Consider the following 17,830-nt stretch of genomic DNA (forward strand, 5'->3'; position numbering starts at 1 on the left):
GATAAGACGTGGATATGCTAATGTGGATATGTTAACTTGAGGCACCTACTAGCCCTCCAGGTAGAGAGTCTAAGAAGGCAGGTGCCTCCCCCAGGCACCTCTGTCTTTACCCGTTGCTTTCACCACAGCACCTCCAGCAGCTAGGCCAGAGTGTATTAGGGAGCAACTTGAGGGCCGGATAAGGCCCATAGGTGTGTTCCCTTTAAATCCACTGCGTCTTGAAAGCACTGAAGCATTTAAATAATGGGAGGTTTTACACTTAGAAAAATCTGGATTTCTGGCTTCTCTTGAGAAAATCATTAGATCTGGCAGTACTGGGTCTGACAGCCTCGTGGCTGCAGTTTCCTGTGGAGTAAGGGCTGCTGCCCGGATGTAGTCCAGGGACCCCAGTTTACCAGTCCCATTTCTCCCCGATACCCCCCAGTGCTGAGGCTGAATTCAGTTGAAATTCTCATCTCTCTGGCTTTATGCCTTTTCATATAGTGGGGAAACATTGCTATAGGTCTTTAAATCTTTTTTTTTTTTTTTAATGTGGAGGGGATAATAAAACTTAGACTAAGGGTGTTTTAGCAGTTATTTCTTTGTGAAAATGAAGAATCTTCCTAGTGGGTTAGTTTCTGCTTCAGTGGACATTCACAGGCCATCTCAGGAGCCTCAGCCTACCTGCAGACTAGGGTCAGCCTGCCTGCAGAGGCGCCCGGGTCAGGGGCCACTGCCCCAACCTCGCCCTGTTGCAGCCCACAGCCCGCTGCCTCCCCATGCCTGTGTCTGCACCATTCACTGGCCGAGCCCTGACTCAGTGCCACCACTGCCTTTAGTTGAGAACCCCCCATGACTCACGCAGGGTTTCACAGGCAGACAGAAATAGAAACCCTGGTAATGACTCTCGAGCCTGTTGGTCTCCTCGGGGCCACCAGGCCACCCTCATCTCCCCTTGTGGACTGATGCCTGCCCTCAGAGAGCCCGGTCTGCTCCCCAGAGCAAGAAGCAGGATGGCAGGGGAGCGGACAGGGTTTGGGGTGACTCTGTGTGTAAGCGCAATGCACCCGCTCTCTGCCCCGCATTTTCCTCCTGCTAAGTGGAGGGGCAGGGGGAGACAGGAGAGTAAGCATCGTAAGAGCAAAAGATGGCCACTGCTGAGGGAAACGTGGAAAGTTTTACCAGTTCAGTTGATGACTTTTGTTGTGTTTAATTTCTCTTTATGGTTAAAAAAAGATTCTCATCAAAGTATTTCATTGAAAAGATGCAACATTAATACCGCAATATTTCCGAAACTGATAAATGGCACAGCTGATAGAAAAGACCATTTCTGCCTGCATGAGAAGGTGACAGGTGACAAGTGGCCAAAGTTGGCAGGTAGTTCCCCATGCAGACTCTGCCTGGGCCCCGACTTTAGGACCTCTCTCCTTTGCTGTTATGTGTCCTGAGAATGTGTGTACTCTGTTTCTGGCTATGGTCTTTTTTGGGGTTGTACAATCCTCCAGCTGAAGGAACTCTCAGAACTGAGACAGGTAGTTAGATAGACAGACAGACAGGTATGAAACTCCTTGCACAGTACACCAGTGCTGTGTGGACTTGACCGGGTTCCACATATTTCTGTGTAGCTAGCGTCCAATCCCTTGTATGAACCTTGAGTACACGCCTGTCCAGTAGGCCTTGTGAATGATTAACATTATACTATGGAGAAAGCAATGGCACCCCACTCCAGTACTCTTGCCTGGAGAGTCCCATGGATGGAGGATCCTGGTAGGCTGCAGTCCATGGTGTCGCTGAGAGTCGGACAAGACTGAGCAACTTCACTTTCACTTTTCACTTTCATGCATTGGAGAGGGAAATGGCAACCCACTCCAGTGGTCTTGCCTGGAGAATCCCAGGGGCGGGGGAGCCTGGTGGGCTGCCGTCTATGGGGTCGCACAGAGTCGGACACGCCTGAAGCGACTTAGCAGCAGCAGCAGCATCCTCATTGACTCTCAATTACTGTGTAACAAATTGCCCTAAAATTGAACAGCTTCAAACGAGGAGCCTTTATTGTTTGGTCCCAGGTTCTGTAGGTCAGGAGTCTAGGTGCAGCTTAGCTGGGGCCTCTGGCTGCAGGCTTCATGAGGTTGCAGTGAGTGTATAGGGGCAGGGCTGCAGTTTCTTCTGAAGGCTCGACTGGGAAAGGACCCACTTCCAAGTTCTCTCACGCAGTGTTGGCAGGACTCGGTTCCTTGCAGGTTGTTGGACTGAGGGCCTCCTTTTCCAGCTGGCTGTTGGCCGGAGGCTTCCATCAGTTCTTCGTCACATGGCTCACCTTCAGAGCTGTGCATGACCTGGCAGCTGGCTTCACTCCAAGCAAGGGAGAGATCATCCAAGACAGCAGCCAGTCTTTGTAACCTAATCTCAGAAGTGACAGCCCATCCCTTCTGCTAGCTCCATTCACTAGAAGTGAGTCACTAAATCCAGCCCACACACACAGGGAAAGAACCACACAAGGCTGTGAGTACCAGCAGCAGGGACCATGGGGTTCATTTCAGAGGTTCCAGCCTCAGCAGCTGTACCACCCAGTGGGGTTTTGCCCATTGCAGGTAACTCGCCCTCTCAGCTGCTGTCTCTGCTGCATTCCTTTTGAAACCTGATTTCTTCAGATTTCTTCTTTCTTTTAGTCTCTTGCTAATCAAGTGAGGTCCACAGACCAGCAGCAGTAGCAGCACTGGGGAGATTTTTTTTTTTTTAAGTTGCTCAGTCATGTCTGACTCTTTGTGACCCCAAGGACTATACAGTCTATGGAATTCTCCAGGCCTTCTCCAGAGGATCTTCCCAACCAGGGATCAAACCCCAGGTCTCTCTACATTGCAGACTGATGCTTTAGCAGCTGAGCCACTAGGGAAGCCCAAGAATACTGGAGTGGATTCTCCAGGGGATCTTCCCGACCCAGGAATTGAACCGGGGTCTCCTGCATTGCGGGTGCATTCTTTACCAGCTGAGCTATAAGGGGGAGGTTGTGAGAAATGCAGACGCTCAGCCCCTCCTCCGCTCCAGCCCCACAGCCTCTGAATCAGAATCTGGATTTTGACAGAATCCCCTGGTGAGTCATAGGCACGTGAAAGTCCGAGAAGCGTTGTTCTGCATCCTCAAATATTGCTCCATAATCTGGAGAAGGGAATTGGCTGTGCTTCTCTCATCGTCAAGGCGCCCCAGCTGGTCTCCAGAAAAGCTGAGTCTTCTCTAAACGTCAGCATCTCTAGGGCCTCCTGGTTTGGGAAGTTTCTGTCTGTGGTGCTCTCCTGACTTTCCCAGGAATGGACAAGTAGAATTGTGACTGGACTGTCTTGGAGGCTCACAGAGGCTCGTGTGTTTACTCACGTATTTATTTACCATCTATTTATGAATCATTTACTGTGTGCCGGGCCCTGTTTCAGTTGCTGGCTATCGAAGATTGCATCAAACCGTCAAAGTTTCTGCCCTCATGGAGCCTGTGTAGCACATAGAATTGGAGGAAGACAGGAAAAACGAGTAACGCATGTCATATGTCGGGGGACACGGGCTGTGGAGAAAGTCTAAGCAAGTTAGTGGGCTGGAAGGCGTGAGGGTTTGCTCTTTGGCACGCAGTGGTCAGGACCACCTCACTGAGCAGGCGACAGTGGGCAGTGCTGCAGGGGGAGGGCCAAGAGAGAACGGGGCCCCAGAAGCCACATCACGTGTCTCAAGGAGGGTAAGATAATGCGACGACAGTTCAGCTGAGGAAAGGCCTGAGAGCTGACTGATCAGCGTGGGTGTCACTGGTGGCCTGGATGTGTGTTGCCTGGACAGGGGAAAATTCTGATGGTGTCAGTTCAAGTGAGAAGGGACGCTAACCATGGATAAAACGTGGTGGATCCTGCAGTGGGGTGGGATTCAGCTAAATGCTACGTAATTTTGAGTAGGTTAAAGTAGGAACACTTGTGTTGTGTGTATTGACCACGATAAAGGGGGAGGGGGAGAGTAGATGAGTGAGTCTGCTGGGACCGCCACGACAGAGTGCCACAGGCTGAGAGGCTCGAACAACGGAAGTTTGTCTCCTCACAGTTTTGGAGCCCAGCAATCCAAGGTCAAGGTGCCAGCAAGGCTGGTTTCTGGGGAGGCCACGCTCCTTGGAGTGTGCACGGCCACAGCGCGATGTCCTCACATGGCCTTTCTTCTGAGCTCACTTGGGAGAGAGGACTTGGGTCTCTTTTCCTCTTCTCACAGGGGCGCCAGTCCTGTAGGGTTTGGGCCCACCCTTATGGCTTCATTTAACCCATAGTGTCTCCTTCAAGGCCCCAATCCCTAAACGCAGTCATACTGGGGCTTAGGGCTTCAACAAATGGATGGGGGAGAGGGGACAAGATTCAGTCCATAACAGCAGGGGCAAAGAAACAGCAGAGTCAACACATACAGACAACTCTCAAATAATTGTATGATAGAGGAAAGAGAACCGGACAATAATTCGGTATGCATAAGGGTTAAGAGAGAATTTTATTTTTAAGATGCACGTTTGTATGCTAGTGGGGACGGGCCCCATAGGGAAGAACTGATGTGGAGGAGAGAGCAAGGGAATTGCTGGAGTGATATTCTTAAGGAGGGGAAAGAGGATGGGATTCACTGCATAGGGAGAAAGGCAGGCCAGTTACCAGACAAGGGAGCATGGAAGCTGGGACAGGTGGCCTTACAGGCGAGGGCAGCGAAGGAACGCCTTTGCAGGGCCTTCAGAAAGAGTCAGCCACGATTCCCTTCCCCTTCTCATCGCTTAAGGAGCCTGTTGGGGAAGTCTGTTAAATCACAGGTTTATGGATTCTTAGCCCCACGTTTTGCCTGGGGCTGTGGTGAATACAGTTTCTCTTCATCCCTTTCAAAACCTGAAATCCATCCTGATGCATAATATCTTACCCAGAGTCTGTTGGTTGTTGCGAAATCAAACCCCAGGGCCTGTGAAGTTTAAGGTTTTTAAGTGAAATTTCATATGTTTAAAACAGTCTGTTCAAAGCTTCTTGCTCTCCCTGAGGATTTAAGGTTTCAGTTTGAGGATGCAGAGCCCCCAGCTTGTTAGATAATGCCTGTCAGGAGAAGAAGACAGTGGACTCCTGTAAATCAGTTACTGCCAAACTTTAGCAGCCTCACTCTCCCTTCCCTGACTGGAATTGCAGATCCTATGTCAACAAGCAAACTGGGCTTGAAAATCACAGAAAATATTTCCTAAACACCTCCTGTGTGCCAGGCACAGTGCTAAGTGCTTTACACATATTACTTCATTTAATCTTCACAACAGCCCATCATGGAAGCACGTAATTGCCCCAGTTTATGATGAAAAGATTAGGGAACTAGGAAAAAACTATGGTAAGCAATGGAGCTAGTACTCAAAACCAGATGTGCTTGATTCTAAAGTTCTGGGATGTTTTGTGTTTCTTTATAAATGTAATCAGAGAGACAAATTTGCATCATTTAAAGGTAAAAAGTCCAGAGAAGTGCATGATAAAAAACAAGCTTCCCACACCAGTCCTGATTTTCTCATTGCCCCCAAAAAGCTTCTGTTCCTAATCACTACAGTGGACCTTTTGAAGGTGCTCAAAAGAAGATGAGCTTAAATCGATAAGGAGAGTTCACTCCTGCTATGGATAGAAACTAAAGAAAGTAAGTACAGCTCTTAGAGGAGATGGCATGTATAGAAGTCGATGATGGTGGTTTAGTCGCTAAGTCATGTCCAACTCTTGTGACCCCATGGGCTGTAGCCCGCCAGGCTCCTCTGTCCATGGGATTCTCCAGGCAAGAATACTGGAGTGGGTTGCCGTTTCCTACTCCAGGGGATCTTCCTGATACAAAAAAAAAAAAAAATTTAAGAAAGAAGGAGCTGTTACCATCATTATCCATTTTAGATATTTCTTTTAAAAATAAAAATCCAGTCTTTTAAGTCTCATACTAGGTATAACCTTCCTAGTCTTCAAGGATTGCTAGCACTATTGTATTATATACAAAATTGTGTGTATCTCATGTGTGAATTTCTCTGGGTAAGAATCCTTAGTTTTTGTCAAATTCTTCAAGAAGCCTCTGTTCCTCAAGTATTTAAGAACTGTGGCTTTACCCACCAAAACTTAGCTGTTCCAACTGTAGCTTGGAAAAGAAAGAAGGATCTTGGTCTGTATTTTAATGGGAGTAGGAAATGGACCTGAATCCATAAGAAGTAGACCCCACTCCACAAAGACATGTCCTCTCCAACCCTTAGAGTCCCTTGGACTACAAGGAGATCCAAGCAATCAATCCTAAAAGAAATCAGCCCTGAATATTCATTGGAAGGACTGATGTTGAACCTGAAACTCCAATACTTTGGCCACCTGATGCGAAGAACTGACTCAATGGAAAAGACCCTGATGCTGGTAAAGATTGAAGGCAGGAGGAGAAAGGGACAACAGAGGATAAGATGGTTGGATGGCATCACTGACTTGATAGACATGAGTTTGAGTAGGCTCCAGGAGTTGGTGATGGACAGGGAAGCCTGGCGTGCTGCAGTCCATGGGGTCGCAAAGAGTTGGACACGAGTGAGCAACTGAACTGAACTCCAGACCTGGTCATCATAGCCACCTAGGAAATGAGCCACCGTTTTTTTTAGAAGACGGGAAAAGACTTCTCATCACTCACAGAACTTAAACTAGGACCCTCAGTCCTAGCGTTTATTTCACTTTAGCCACCAGACTTCTCAGAAACTACTATTTTTTTCTTTCAAAACATTGTCAGATCACACTAAAGAAGCAGGGCCTTCCCCCTTCTTGTCCCTCTGTGAGGCAAGGAACCAGTCAGCCTGTGATGAGCCACAATTCTAGTCTCAGGCACCTCAAGCCTCTTATCCCTGCTGAGGTTCCCATGCTAATTATGTCTCCTGTCTCTCAAGTTTTTATTTGTCCAAGAAGTAGACTTGGAACCTTCTGCCAGCCTTTTCTGAATCTCTGTTCTCTTTTAACTTAGGAGCCAGGGGAGGGTTACAAAATTAAATTTTTAAAAGTTTCTGTGATGCAGTCCAGACGCTGAGATCCATCAACTCACCCATCCCAGGCCTCCCTGCCTTTGACCAGGTCCTAGAGAGCGGTGGTCCTCTGCCACAGCCGTTGTTTGTCGCTATCCCCACCTCCAGGTCCTACAGTGATGCTCTCAGGGGGTGGGGCCATGTCTGAATCTTCAGTGAAGGAGGGAAGCATCAAGTTAGAGAGAGACCAGCTTGGTAGTTTGAGTCTGAATTCTGGATACACCAGAAACAAACTGCCCAATTCTGAAGAACAGCTACTCAGATGAACACAGCTGACTGCCAGGCCTCTGGTTCAACACCAGGACTTTGGTATCATCTCAAGATCAGCCAGAAGCTGGTGCTGATGCCCATGAGGAAGGCAGAGCCCCTGAGCAGAACTCACATGTTTGCAGACTCTTGGGGTTGGGGGTACATCCAGAGTAGCCCAGCCTTCAATGTCTGGGCACACAGAGACCAGTGGGGACTCATCACTGAAGGGCTTGGGTCCCTGGCCAGGGTTGGAGGTGTGGCTGGAGCAGCTGCTGGTTGAAAAGAGGGAGTTCCTAGAAGACAGTACCCGATAATGGTAATGCATCCAGGAGAAGCCTGCACAGAAGCTAAGCCACATGCAGACCTTTTCCTGAATAAATCCTGAATGTACAGTAGAGGAGGATATCCTGAGAATGAAAAACGATTGCATTCGCTGTTCCAGAAAGAAGTTCACGGGCTTGATGGAATACAGGGGCTAACTGGCTGGCTATTTGTTAAAATAAATCTAGAGCTTAGAATGGAGTATCCCGAATAATTTGATTGTTTTGCTGTTTAAGAAGGGACATGATGCACAGCGCCTGACCGTGTCTTCACCAGGGCAGCCCAAGGGGCTGCGTCTGCTCTGGCCAGCTTAGTGAGCTGGTCGGTGGGAGCACATCCAACTCCGAAGAGCAGTGTGTCCTCAAGGCAGGGTGGATTTGGTGGGTAAAGTCTCGCGTGGGAGTAGGAACTGGGGGACAAGTAGGATTTGAACTAGGAGCTAGAGAAAGAGGAAGGGTGAGACCTGAAGAGAGGGGCTTTCCTTGTCTCCTGAGTGCCTGTCCTGCTGGTCATTCCCTTCCCGCCCCACTAACTTTCTAGAAGGGCTCTGAGAGCCAGAAAAGCAGGTGGCTGTGTGTGGCACGTCTGTTCTTGCCCCCGGCAGCGCCTCCTGTGACTGTGTCCTGGGCATTCATGCGAGTGCGCTCCAGCTCTCGCCCTTCTCCTTCTCCTGCAGTTTATCTCAGTTCAGCGAGGAGAACATGATGGACCCCTACAACCTCGCCATCTGCTTCGGGCCCTCGCTGATGTCGGTGCCTGAGGGCCACGACCAGGTGTCCTGCCAAGCCCACGTGAATGAGCTGATCAAAACCATCATCATCCAGCACGAGAACGTCTTCCCCAACCCCCGGGAGCTGGAGGGCCCTGTCTACAGCAGAGGAGGGAGCACGGAGGATTACTGGTAGGGGGCTCGGGGCTGGAGGAGGGGCGGTGTCACCTGCACCCACTGGCCTGGGGACCAGATGGCCCAGCGAGGCCGACAGACGCACCCCGCTCCTCCCCGCCTCCCCCTCTGCGGTGCACCACGCCACCAGGACCCAGGGTGCTGTCGGCCAAGCCCCACTTGACCCAAACCGCGGAGCAAGTACCACTTTAGGCTGCCTCGCTTCTTCACGTGTTCTGCGTGGCGAGGGACCATTCTGAAAGATGTAATAACAATAGCAGGAGCATTAATAATCTCCAGGAAAGGAAATTTGATCCAGTTGTACACAGAACTGCCGCTCATCAAGCAGCAGTCTCAAGCTCCTGCTCTAGGCTGGCTGTTGTGGGAGGAACAGTCCTGCGTCCAGGGAATTCCTCTCTGATTGGGCAGAGTTCAGATAGGAGACCTACTTTGCTGACTGTGAGTTCATACAGTGGTAATTTAATAATGATCTCAGACATTTGTGACGAGAAAAGGGGTAAGGTCCCTTTGCGGCAGGTTAGGCCCGGTTTCCCCCTAAAGCAGATTTGTTGTGAGTTTGCCTGGAAACCGAGATATAAAAGGAATCCTTCGGGTGTATCTTTACTAGGCCCTTCCATTAGACAAATAACGAATCACCATTTCCATCTTACAGATTAAGGCACTGCACTATAGAGGCCACCCCAGCAGTGGGGGTCTTAGCCCTGACTGCTTCACTCAGTGCCAAGTGCCACCCACTGCCCCCCAGTGCCCCCCACGTGCCACTTACAGGGTCATTTTCCCACTAAACGCGAAGACAGCTGCCCAGTATCCCTCACCGCCTCCCCCTCCACCCCCTCGCATCTTCCCCTAAACAGTGTTTCAGCCTGGGCTGAAAGCATAGGCCAGCCCCAGTCGGATTCCATCTGAATTCAACATCTGGAACCAATTCAACCAGCCCCATTGCTGTGGACTGAGATCGGGGGGGACAGAGGAGGCGGCTTACTTCATTAGAGGCCAGTCAGTCCATGCTTCTCCCTGACGCTCACAGAAGGAGCCTCCAGCCCCAGGAGTGAGGAGAGTACTAGCCGTATGTCTGCGAACATAACACTGCCACTGTCCCGGAGCTCAGTCTTGACTGTCCTGCAGATCCTGGCCTCTGGAGCTGAGCTGGAGAAACCTGGGCTCGCCGGCTCTGAGAGGGAGCTTCTGGTCACTTGCAGATAGCTTTGCGGGGACCGGGGAGGCCGTTCAGGTCTCAGCCTTCTGACTGGTGGGCTTTGGGCAGCTGTCCTTGTGTATGTGACTTGGAGAGTTGGTTTCCCTAACCTGAGTGTTGAAACGCTGTGGAGTGGTGCTCCCGATTCTGGCCTCACCTCCCTGCTCGCATATCACACCACGGCAGGCTCTGGACTGCTTCCAGGGCACAGAGCCCCCCGCCCTCCATTGCTCCCCAGTCCCCCCCAGCCCGGCAGGGGTGGCACAGCGGGCATAGATAGGAGGGCGCCTGCCTCCCAGGTCTGCCCAAGGTCTTCTCCCAGGCCCTCTTGGCCATGCGGCCGGCATTTGTGGGCAGCCGCTGGGGAAACCGCAGCATTCATCAGGGGCTGTTATGCCCACAGACTGGGTGGCAGGCCAGACACACCCCAGGGTCAAGAGTGGATGACGCTGGGAAGGAGCCACTGTCTTCCTGGCCACTTTCCCCCAGACCTCTAAGTTCACTTGTGCGGCGACCCACTAAGGCAGCAGCTCGATCTTGAGGGTGCCCTGGATGGTGTGTGGGAAACAGACTGCTTCACCCACTCTCAGAGTTTCTGATTAACTCGTCTGGGTGGAGCTGGAGCCCTTGTGTTTCTGACCAGCCCACAAGAGGCAGGTGCTGTTGGTCTGTGGACCCCACTTGGAAAACCACTGCCCTGAGGTAAAGGCAAGCTGAGGCTTTATACGGTCCCTTCTAGCCCTAAACACTATGCTTCTCCTGCCCCACGCACACCCCAGCCTTGCCAGCAGCTGCAGTTTCAACAGCAGCCCAGCATGCCACACTGCAGGCAGTCCCGGAAAGCTAGGCCCCCATTTCAGGGCTGGTAAGCATGGTGCCGGGTGGCAGGAGGGCGCCCCCTTCCCTGGCTGCTCTGTCTCCCGGCCCAGCTCCAGGGTCCTTGGGTCCATCTCAGCTCACTTCATGGGCACGTCTCGCTCTTCAGATGCAGAGGCCGGAGCCTTCTGAGTGGCCAGGAAGCCAGCAGTCAGTGGCCCTGAGCATCCCAGGAATCCTGAGGGTTTCCAAAATGTCACCCAACTCCTCCGGAGGGTCTTTAGGCCCAGCAAACAGTGAGAAAGTATACCCACGTTTTCTGAGAAGCAGGAAGTTTTCCCACAGTGCTCTCTCTTCTGGAGAGCCAGGGATGTCCCGGCTGCTGCTCAGAAGCCCAGAGAGTTCTGCGGTCCTCCCACAGTGTTCTCTGGGGTCTGGAGAGTCCATAAACCGGCTCGCTTCACATGGGGTGGGGCCCCATCTCACGAAGAGGGAGGGGCTGTAACTTAGCCTGCACACATGCTCACGGAGGCTCAAAGGTAAAAACTGAAGCCAGGATGTGGGGTTGAGGGATGGTGGTGTCTCCATGGAACTGCCTGAGAAGACTCACTTTGTGCTGCCAGAGGAAGAAGATTTGAAACGAACAGGTTTTTCTCTGCTTCTCGGGAAGTGAGAGCGTCCTTGTGCCGCTCCCCCGTGTGCTCCTCAGTCCAGGTCAGGGGTAGAAAGAGCTTTCCTAATAACTTCCCTGCTCATTCTCGATTCTCCGCCCCAGATGACCTTAGGCTCCATGAATTCTGTCAGGAGCTTGACCCAGCTCACATGCCCGCCCTTTTGCAGAGTCTAGCCCACAGCCAGCTTTCTTCCCCTGCTTTTGTTTCCCACTCACTCCTATGACTCACCTCCTACTTTCTCACCAGTACTAAACCACAGAGCAGCCGGAGACATCAAGCAAAATGAGAAAGAAGGAAAGAAAGCATTGCCTATTAATCACCCCTTCTTATTTCACTGAATCCTCGCACAACTCTGTGGGAAATATAGAAGTACATAGACCATTATCCCCAATCTATGGATTAAGTAGCTGAGGCTTAAAGAAATTAAGTAATTGCCCAGGGTCACACAGCTACCGAGTATCAGCTGATTTTCGGGTGCAATTGTATCTGATGCTAAAGCCCAGTGTTTCCCTTCCACCTTGCTCCCTCCAGGAACTAATTCACCTAAAGAAATGATCCTTGAGGAGCTGAGTCATTTTATATTTTTGAAAAGATTTCTAAGTTGAAATGAGGTTCCCTTTGTGTCAAGATGTCTGTAAGTCCCATGTAGTCTCCAGTAGTTTTTGAAGCAGGAGCTAGCCTAGAGACGTCCCAGAGCCTTGTGTTTCATTATAAGCATCTGCCTGTAGTGTGTGATCAGAGTGTAGGGTAGATTCCATGCCCAAGGAAGCTGTGTGAAAGAGAAGATAAGAATTTTGGTCCCTCTTGCTTCTGTTGCAGTGACAGCCCTCATGGAGAGACTACCTCGGCTGAAGACTCAACCCAGGATGTGACCGCAGAGCACCACACCAGCGATGACGGTACGAGGCCCCGAGTGGGGTCACCCGGCTGCTGGGGCGTGAAGCAGAAAGGAGCGGCTACACATCCTGTCCTCCCACCCTGCAGTCTCCTGGGAACTGCCCCCAGCTCTCCTGGCTCCCACGCTCACTCCTTCCATTTCTTGGAGGGACAGCCCACCCCCTCAGATCGAGTAGTCTCTGTGTTAGAGCAGAGGTGCAGGGCTGGACCTCAGCCCTCTGCCCTGCTCTCCCCAGCTCCCTGCCCCTCGCCCACCTCCCAGCTCCTGTCTCATCTGGCCGTCTCACCCGCATACTGTCGGTCCCTTGTCACAGCCCAGACTCCTGCCAGGTAGCTGGAGACAAAAGTGAAGGAGCGCTCGTTTGAAAACCAGTGAGCCTGGGGAATAGTGAAGCTGGATGCCAAGAACCCAGCAGAAGCAGGCCAGAGGGGGGTGGGAATCAGGATGCAGAAACCACATGCTCTCACGCCTGCCGACTGGAAAAATTGACCCTTTCCAAAGCGCAGACATGCGCTGCGCGGCCTGGCGGGTGCGCGTCGAGAGCTGGAATGCACAGCTGTCGTCCGTGGGCCTTGGCGGTGCCCATGATTTATTAGGGTCTGTCCAGCCAGCACATTCCCTGTCTTGCCAACAGTTCTGCACCTCCATTTCTGGATCGCCTGGGCTCTGGAAGTCTCGGCAGCTGACAGGGCCTCAGAATTTTCTGGGCATGAGAACGAAATGGCACAGTCTTCAGTGTTCCCTGCTCCCTGCCTTGCCATGAATTCTGCAATCCTAGGCCAGTTTTTAAAGGAGAAAAAAAAAATTAGGATTGCTTATTTGGCTCTTAAGGTCAAATGGATCAGTATGATAACTTGCCACACAATGGGAGGAGCGTCAGTGAACTAGGGAAATTTGTATTTGATTAGAGCCTAGTGTTCCCTGGCACTGCTAAAGGCTTTATATGTCTTATCTCTTGCTCCCTAGTGAAATCGATAGAGCTGCTAGAGACAAACCCAAGGCTGTACAGAACTGAGCCTGGGATATTTCGACAGGCCTGCTGTAGCGAATTCTCCAGCAGCCCCGACTGTCTAGGTGTGGTCTTGTTTGAGAGCAATATTTCTTTCCACGACTCAGAATATCTGACTTTAACCCTAAGTTCCTGATTTCTGAGATCCCTCTTTTTGCTCTCCAGCCTCTACCTGCAGCCCAGAGCAGACCATGAAAATGATACTGTAATAACAGTGACTGATACAGGCAGCACTTTACTCTGGGCCCTCACTGTTCTGAGCACTTTTACAAATGGTTATTTATTGACTCTTACTGCCGACTTCATGAAAAAGGCACTATTCTTTTCCTCGTTTTATAGACGAGGAAGCTGAAGCTTATACAAAAGTAGAAGTACATTGCCTTTGTAAACCTCTGTTAAGTCTTCAAATCACTTCCATGTGCATTTTTCCATGTATTGGTCACAAAATATATTTCCACATTTTGCTCTTTGGAAAGCTGATTGGGTAAGTTATTTTCTCTTTATAGAGACTAAAAGTTCATGTTCTAGTAGGGGGAATGGATAACCTAAACAGATTATTTAAAATGCAATAATAAGTGTTCTAAATTAATGGAGTTATTGTACAGCCGAAAAGGAAATAAGGCTTACAACTACAATATGGCAGGTTCGATGATAGGGGTTGGCATAAAGCACTATGGAAACACAAAGGAAGTTACTCGAGGAAGCAAGTGATGTTTGAGTTGTGATTCAGTGTGTTTCATCAGGCAGGTGAGAGAGAAAGAGGGATTCCAGGTGGAGCGAACAGCAGGAGCAAGGGCAGGGAAGGGCATGTGAGTGCTTTCAGGGGTTTGCACCATCTGCTCAGGAATTGCTGGCTATTGTATATCATCCGTGACTTATTCTCACACCAGCTTATCTTCCCACCACTGTGAGTTCAGCTAACTGGGCTCTTCCACCCAGTTGCCGAGTGTGAGTCCCAGCAGCCTGTGTTTCCTTCTCTCCACCCCTCTCAGAGTGTGAGCCCATCGAGGCCATTGCCAAGTTTGACTACGTGGGCCGCACGGCCCGAGAGCTGTCCTTCAAGAAGGGGGCATCTTTGCTGCTTTACCAGCGGGCTTCTGATGACTGGTGGGAAGGCCGGCACAACGGCATCGACGGTCTCATCCCCCATCAGTACATCGTGGTCCAAGACACGTACGTAGGGTGCCCTGCACCCCTAGGGGCCCCTGGCCGCCCTGTGGGAGTGAGTCCTTACTTCTGAAGCCCAGGAGGATGAGGGAGGCCAGCCCCTAGGGGCCCCAGCGCAGTCTGCAAGTGCTGCTCTTCCTTGGGAAGGTGCCCAGAGCCAGAGGTGGAGAATTGTCTTCAGTCTCTCCACCCCACCCCTCCGCCAGCCACACCTCCACCTCCCCCAGCCCACGCTCATCCACAGTTATACCTGATGAGTGATGAGTAGGGCTAATTATCTGACCACTTACAGTTCCTTTCTGGAACGATCAGGTTGGGAAAACGTTTTGATTTCTCTTTCCTATTTTAAAAACAATCGTGTTCACCCCAACCTGTTGGGTCACTGATGGCACTTGTCCACTTGTAAATGAAAATGTTGAGCCTATTTTCTAGTAGAAATGTAGCCTAAGCAGCTTTGTAGAAATAACCCAGTTCATTTAATGAGGTTGACGTGGGGAAAGACGGGGGAGAGGATGGGGAGGAATGCCGGGGAGCCGAGGGCCGTGGGCCGATCGCAGACAGACTTCCTTGCGTGGGCTGTCTGTGGAGTCCCGCTCTCTGAAGCCGTGTCTCCCCATCAGGAAGGCTTTTCCCCGTGGCCCCCCAGACCTGCCCCCTGCCCAGCGCCCCGCCTCTGCCCCCAACTCCCCTTAGCTGCGATGCTGTCAGTGTTTTTAGTCCTCCCCTTAATATTATTTTTTAAAGGTTGATATCCTGAATGAGTCTGCGCCCTCCCAAGCCTCTCCCCGGCTCGCTCTGCGGGGAAGTCCTCTCCCTGTTGATAACATCGCACACCTGGTGGCCATCTGTGCGCAGACAGGACCCTCCCAAATTTAGCATTATGACTTCACCGCAGGACCGAGAGAAGATGAATTGTGGGGGAGAAGGGGCTTTCTTTGTCATCAGTAGCCAGAGGGGCCGGGAGAGCAGTGGCGAGAAGTGGGACCGGCTTGGACGCTCTAGGCGGGGCTGGACGCGCTACGACAGAGTGTGGCGGGGTCCTGCCTCAACGCCGGCACCTCCAGAGCCGCGGCAGAGCTGACTGTCCCTCCCCAGCGCTGCTCGGGACCTGAGCACACAAACCGCAACCTGCAGGAGGTGGCCCCAGCACCGCGGCCCCAGGAGAGCAGCGAGGGGTAGAAGGCAGATGCCGCGAATCCAGGTGTCCCCTAGCCAAGCTTTCCGGAGGAGCTGAGGACCCCACAGGACTCGGCAGGATTATTTATTTGTATTTAAGCGACCCTCCAGAGGCCCGTAGCTCCCCTTTGCCTCCGCTCCCCGAGCCCAGCCAGGCGTCGCTGCTGCCTCAGAGCCGTTGCGGGGTCGCGTGTGTGTTGGGGGGGCCATCTTGCCGATTTAACACTGCTTTTTGTGTTGTTGTTGTTTTCCCCTCCTCCCTGCCTGCCTGCCCCTCCTGCCCCAGCGAGGACGGTGTCGTGGAGAGGTCCAGCCCCAAGTCTGAGATTGAGGTCATTTCTGAGCCACCTGAAGAAAAGGTGACGGCCAGAGCGGGGGCCAGCTGTCCCAGTGGGGGTCATGTAGCCGATATTTATCTTGCAAACATCAACAAGTAAGCTCTGCTTTTCATCTTCTGCTCCCCTGAATGACTTGCGACACCCAGCCTCACCCTCTGGCCTAACCGCCCCCTCCATGCCTGTGCTGTGCGTAGGGCCCCCGCTGCCCACCTGACCGCTTGCATGTGCCCGCGGCTGCTGCACGGCAGACAGGGCCGAGGAGACGTCCGCAGACCCCGTCCGCAGGCCCAGCGTGCGGCCGTCACCCTGAGGACCGGGTGCACCCTACTGTCCCCGAAGCGGCTCAGACCTTCCTGGCCGTCTGACTGCTAAAACTCTGGCCAGAGCTGCAGTCACTTCACGCAGCTTAGTTTTGTGCTGTTTCTCAGAGGTGCCTTCTCGTTTTCAGTTTTGACTCAAATAATAGTCTGACGTCTTCCTTGGCCCTGTCTGTTCAAAAATCCAAAGTCTCATGTGTCTTCAGCCAGGTTCACGTTACCCCCAGTGGCTTATTTTACCGTGTGTCTGTTTCTCCCTCATCCTGCGTTCACTCCCCTGGAGGAAAGGAGACCACTCCCCACCGCCCTCGGAAAGCTCCGTCCTGGGATCTTCATTCACTGTCTAAGCCCAGCTCCCTTTCCTCATGCCCTTTCACACCAGAAGAAACAATTTGCCGTTTTCCCCTACCGCTTTAGCCAGTGTGCGATCCTGCCCTCCTAGCCTTGTGCAGATGCCCACTCCGTCCAGCAGGCTCGTAACTCTGGCCCCCGGCTTTCACTGTGGCTGTTAGCAACATCCTGGGGTTTTCACTCCACTCACGCCCGATCTGGCCATCTAGAGGGATTCCACGCCCGTGTGCTGCTGCCTCCCCTAGAGACATTCAGGTTATTGGAGAACTAATCTCATCTCAAGGGGCCAGACACCAAGTCCCAAAGCCTACAGACCTCTTTCCGCCAGACCCTGAAACCTGGCCCAGTGCCAGCAGGATGACAAGCCCCAGGGCGCTCCCGATGAATATGGATTGGAGATGATGTACAGCTTTTATTCCCCTCTGGCTTTGGAGGAATGAAATGATTTGCACATTGAAAACCTGTTAACCGTAGCCTCTGGATACTGAAACTGGAAGGAGAATAAAAGATGCTTGTTGTTTTTAAACTGCACCAGGTCGCCCAGATCTCTTGGCTTTATTCCAACCAGACGGTAGCAGGGGGAGTGTTTGGGGCACGTGGCTCTTTCACCCTCTTCTTAGTAAAGTAGCTGATTCAGCTCACTTAGCCAGTATAGTTCTAATTTAAATCAAACTGGTAAAAAAGACTGAGGATTTTATTCATTTCCCTCCAGCTTCATACCCTTTGGGAGGGCCAGCTAGTAAAATGGTAACTGTGGGCTGACTGCATTTTCTTCCTTATTTACAAGTCTGTGTTAATTATAAGCCTATAATCATAAGGCTGTAAGCTTATAATTAACCCAGAAACCCAGGCAAGATCGGTGGAGGGAGAGTTAGCTAATTAGTTGGGTACATATTTTTAAGCTGTCATATATTTGTTGCCATTTGTACAAAGGAATTGTAGAGCGTACTAGCCAGAATAGTCGACAGAATAGTCAACAGTCTGGTAGAGCTCCTGTGAACTCCTTGGTTGGGCTATCAGGATGGGCTCTTGGAGGACTCGGTCTGCCCAGACTACCCACTGGTCGGGGGTAAGCAGCGGTTCCCCGGCACACCTTGCCCTGCGGACTGATTCAGCTGTGCCTCCTGCCCCACTCAGCTCCCCCCCACTCAGCTCCCCCCCAAGCTCCTTCTCTCCTGACTGCCCTGGGTTCTCTCTCACCCCTGGGCCTTCACGTCTGCTGTCTCCTCACCTGGTCGATTCTTCTCCCTCTTCAGGACTCAGTCTGATGATTGAGCTCTTTGGGGAAGCCTTTCTGACACCCCTGAATTCCTCAGGGCTGAGTTAGGTACCCTTATTCTGTATTCCCAAAGCAATCTCAGGACTCAGATCCCTTGAAACCAGGAACGCTGTCTCCCTCCCTT

At 51.7% G+C, this 17,830-nt stretch overlaps 1 protein-coding gene across 14 annotated transcripts in view; it reads left to right on the top strand.

Annotated features, from left to right (window-relative positions):
- Positions 1–17,830, top strand: part of SRGAP2 (SLIT-ROBO Rho GTPase activating protein 2) — a 257,191-nt gene that overhangs the window by 231,661 nt on the left and 7,700 nt on the right. For 5 of the 14 annotated variants that reach the window (XM_069545245.1, XM_069545247.1, XM_069545246.1 and 2 more), the window contains 4 exons: positions 8,259–8,483; positions 11,991–12,070; positions 14,071–14,251; positions 15,708–15,854. In XM_069545245.1, the coding sequence (XP_069401346.1) occupies positions 8,259–8,483; positions 11,991–12,070; positions 14,071–14,251; positions 15,708–15,854 (633 nt within the window). Of the gene's footprint in view, positions 1–8,258; positions 8,484–11,990; positions 12,071–14,070; positions 14,252–14,989; positions 15,855–15,953; positions 16,959–17,830 lie in introns of those variants that run through there. The other 9 variants (XM_069545250.1, XM_069545251.1, XM_069545252.1 and 6 more) reach the window with 5 other exon arrangements.

The sequence above is a fragment of the Ovis canadensis genome, chromosome 12 (assembly GCF_042477335.2).
Source record: "Ovis canadensis isolate MfBH-ARS-UI-01 breed Bighorn chromosome 12, ARS-UI_OviCan_v2, whole genome shotgun sequence".
Classification (NCBI taxonomy): Eukaryota; Metazoa; Chordata; class Mammalia; order Artiodactyla; family Bovidae; genus Ovis; species Ovis canadensis.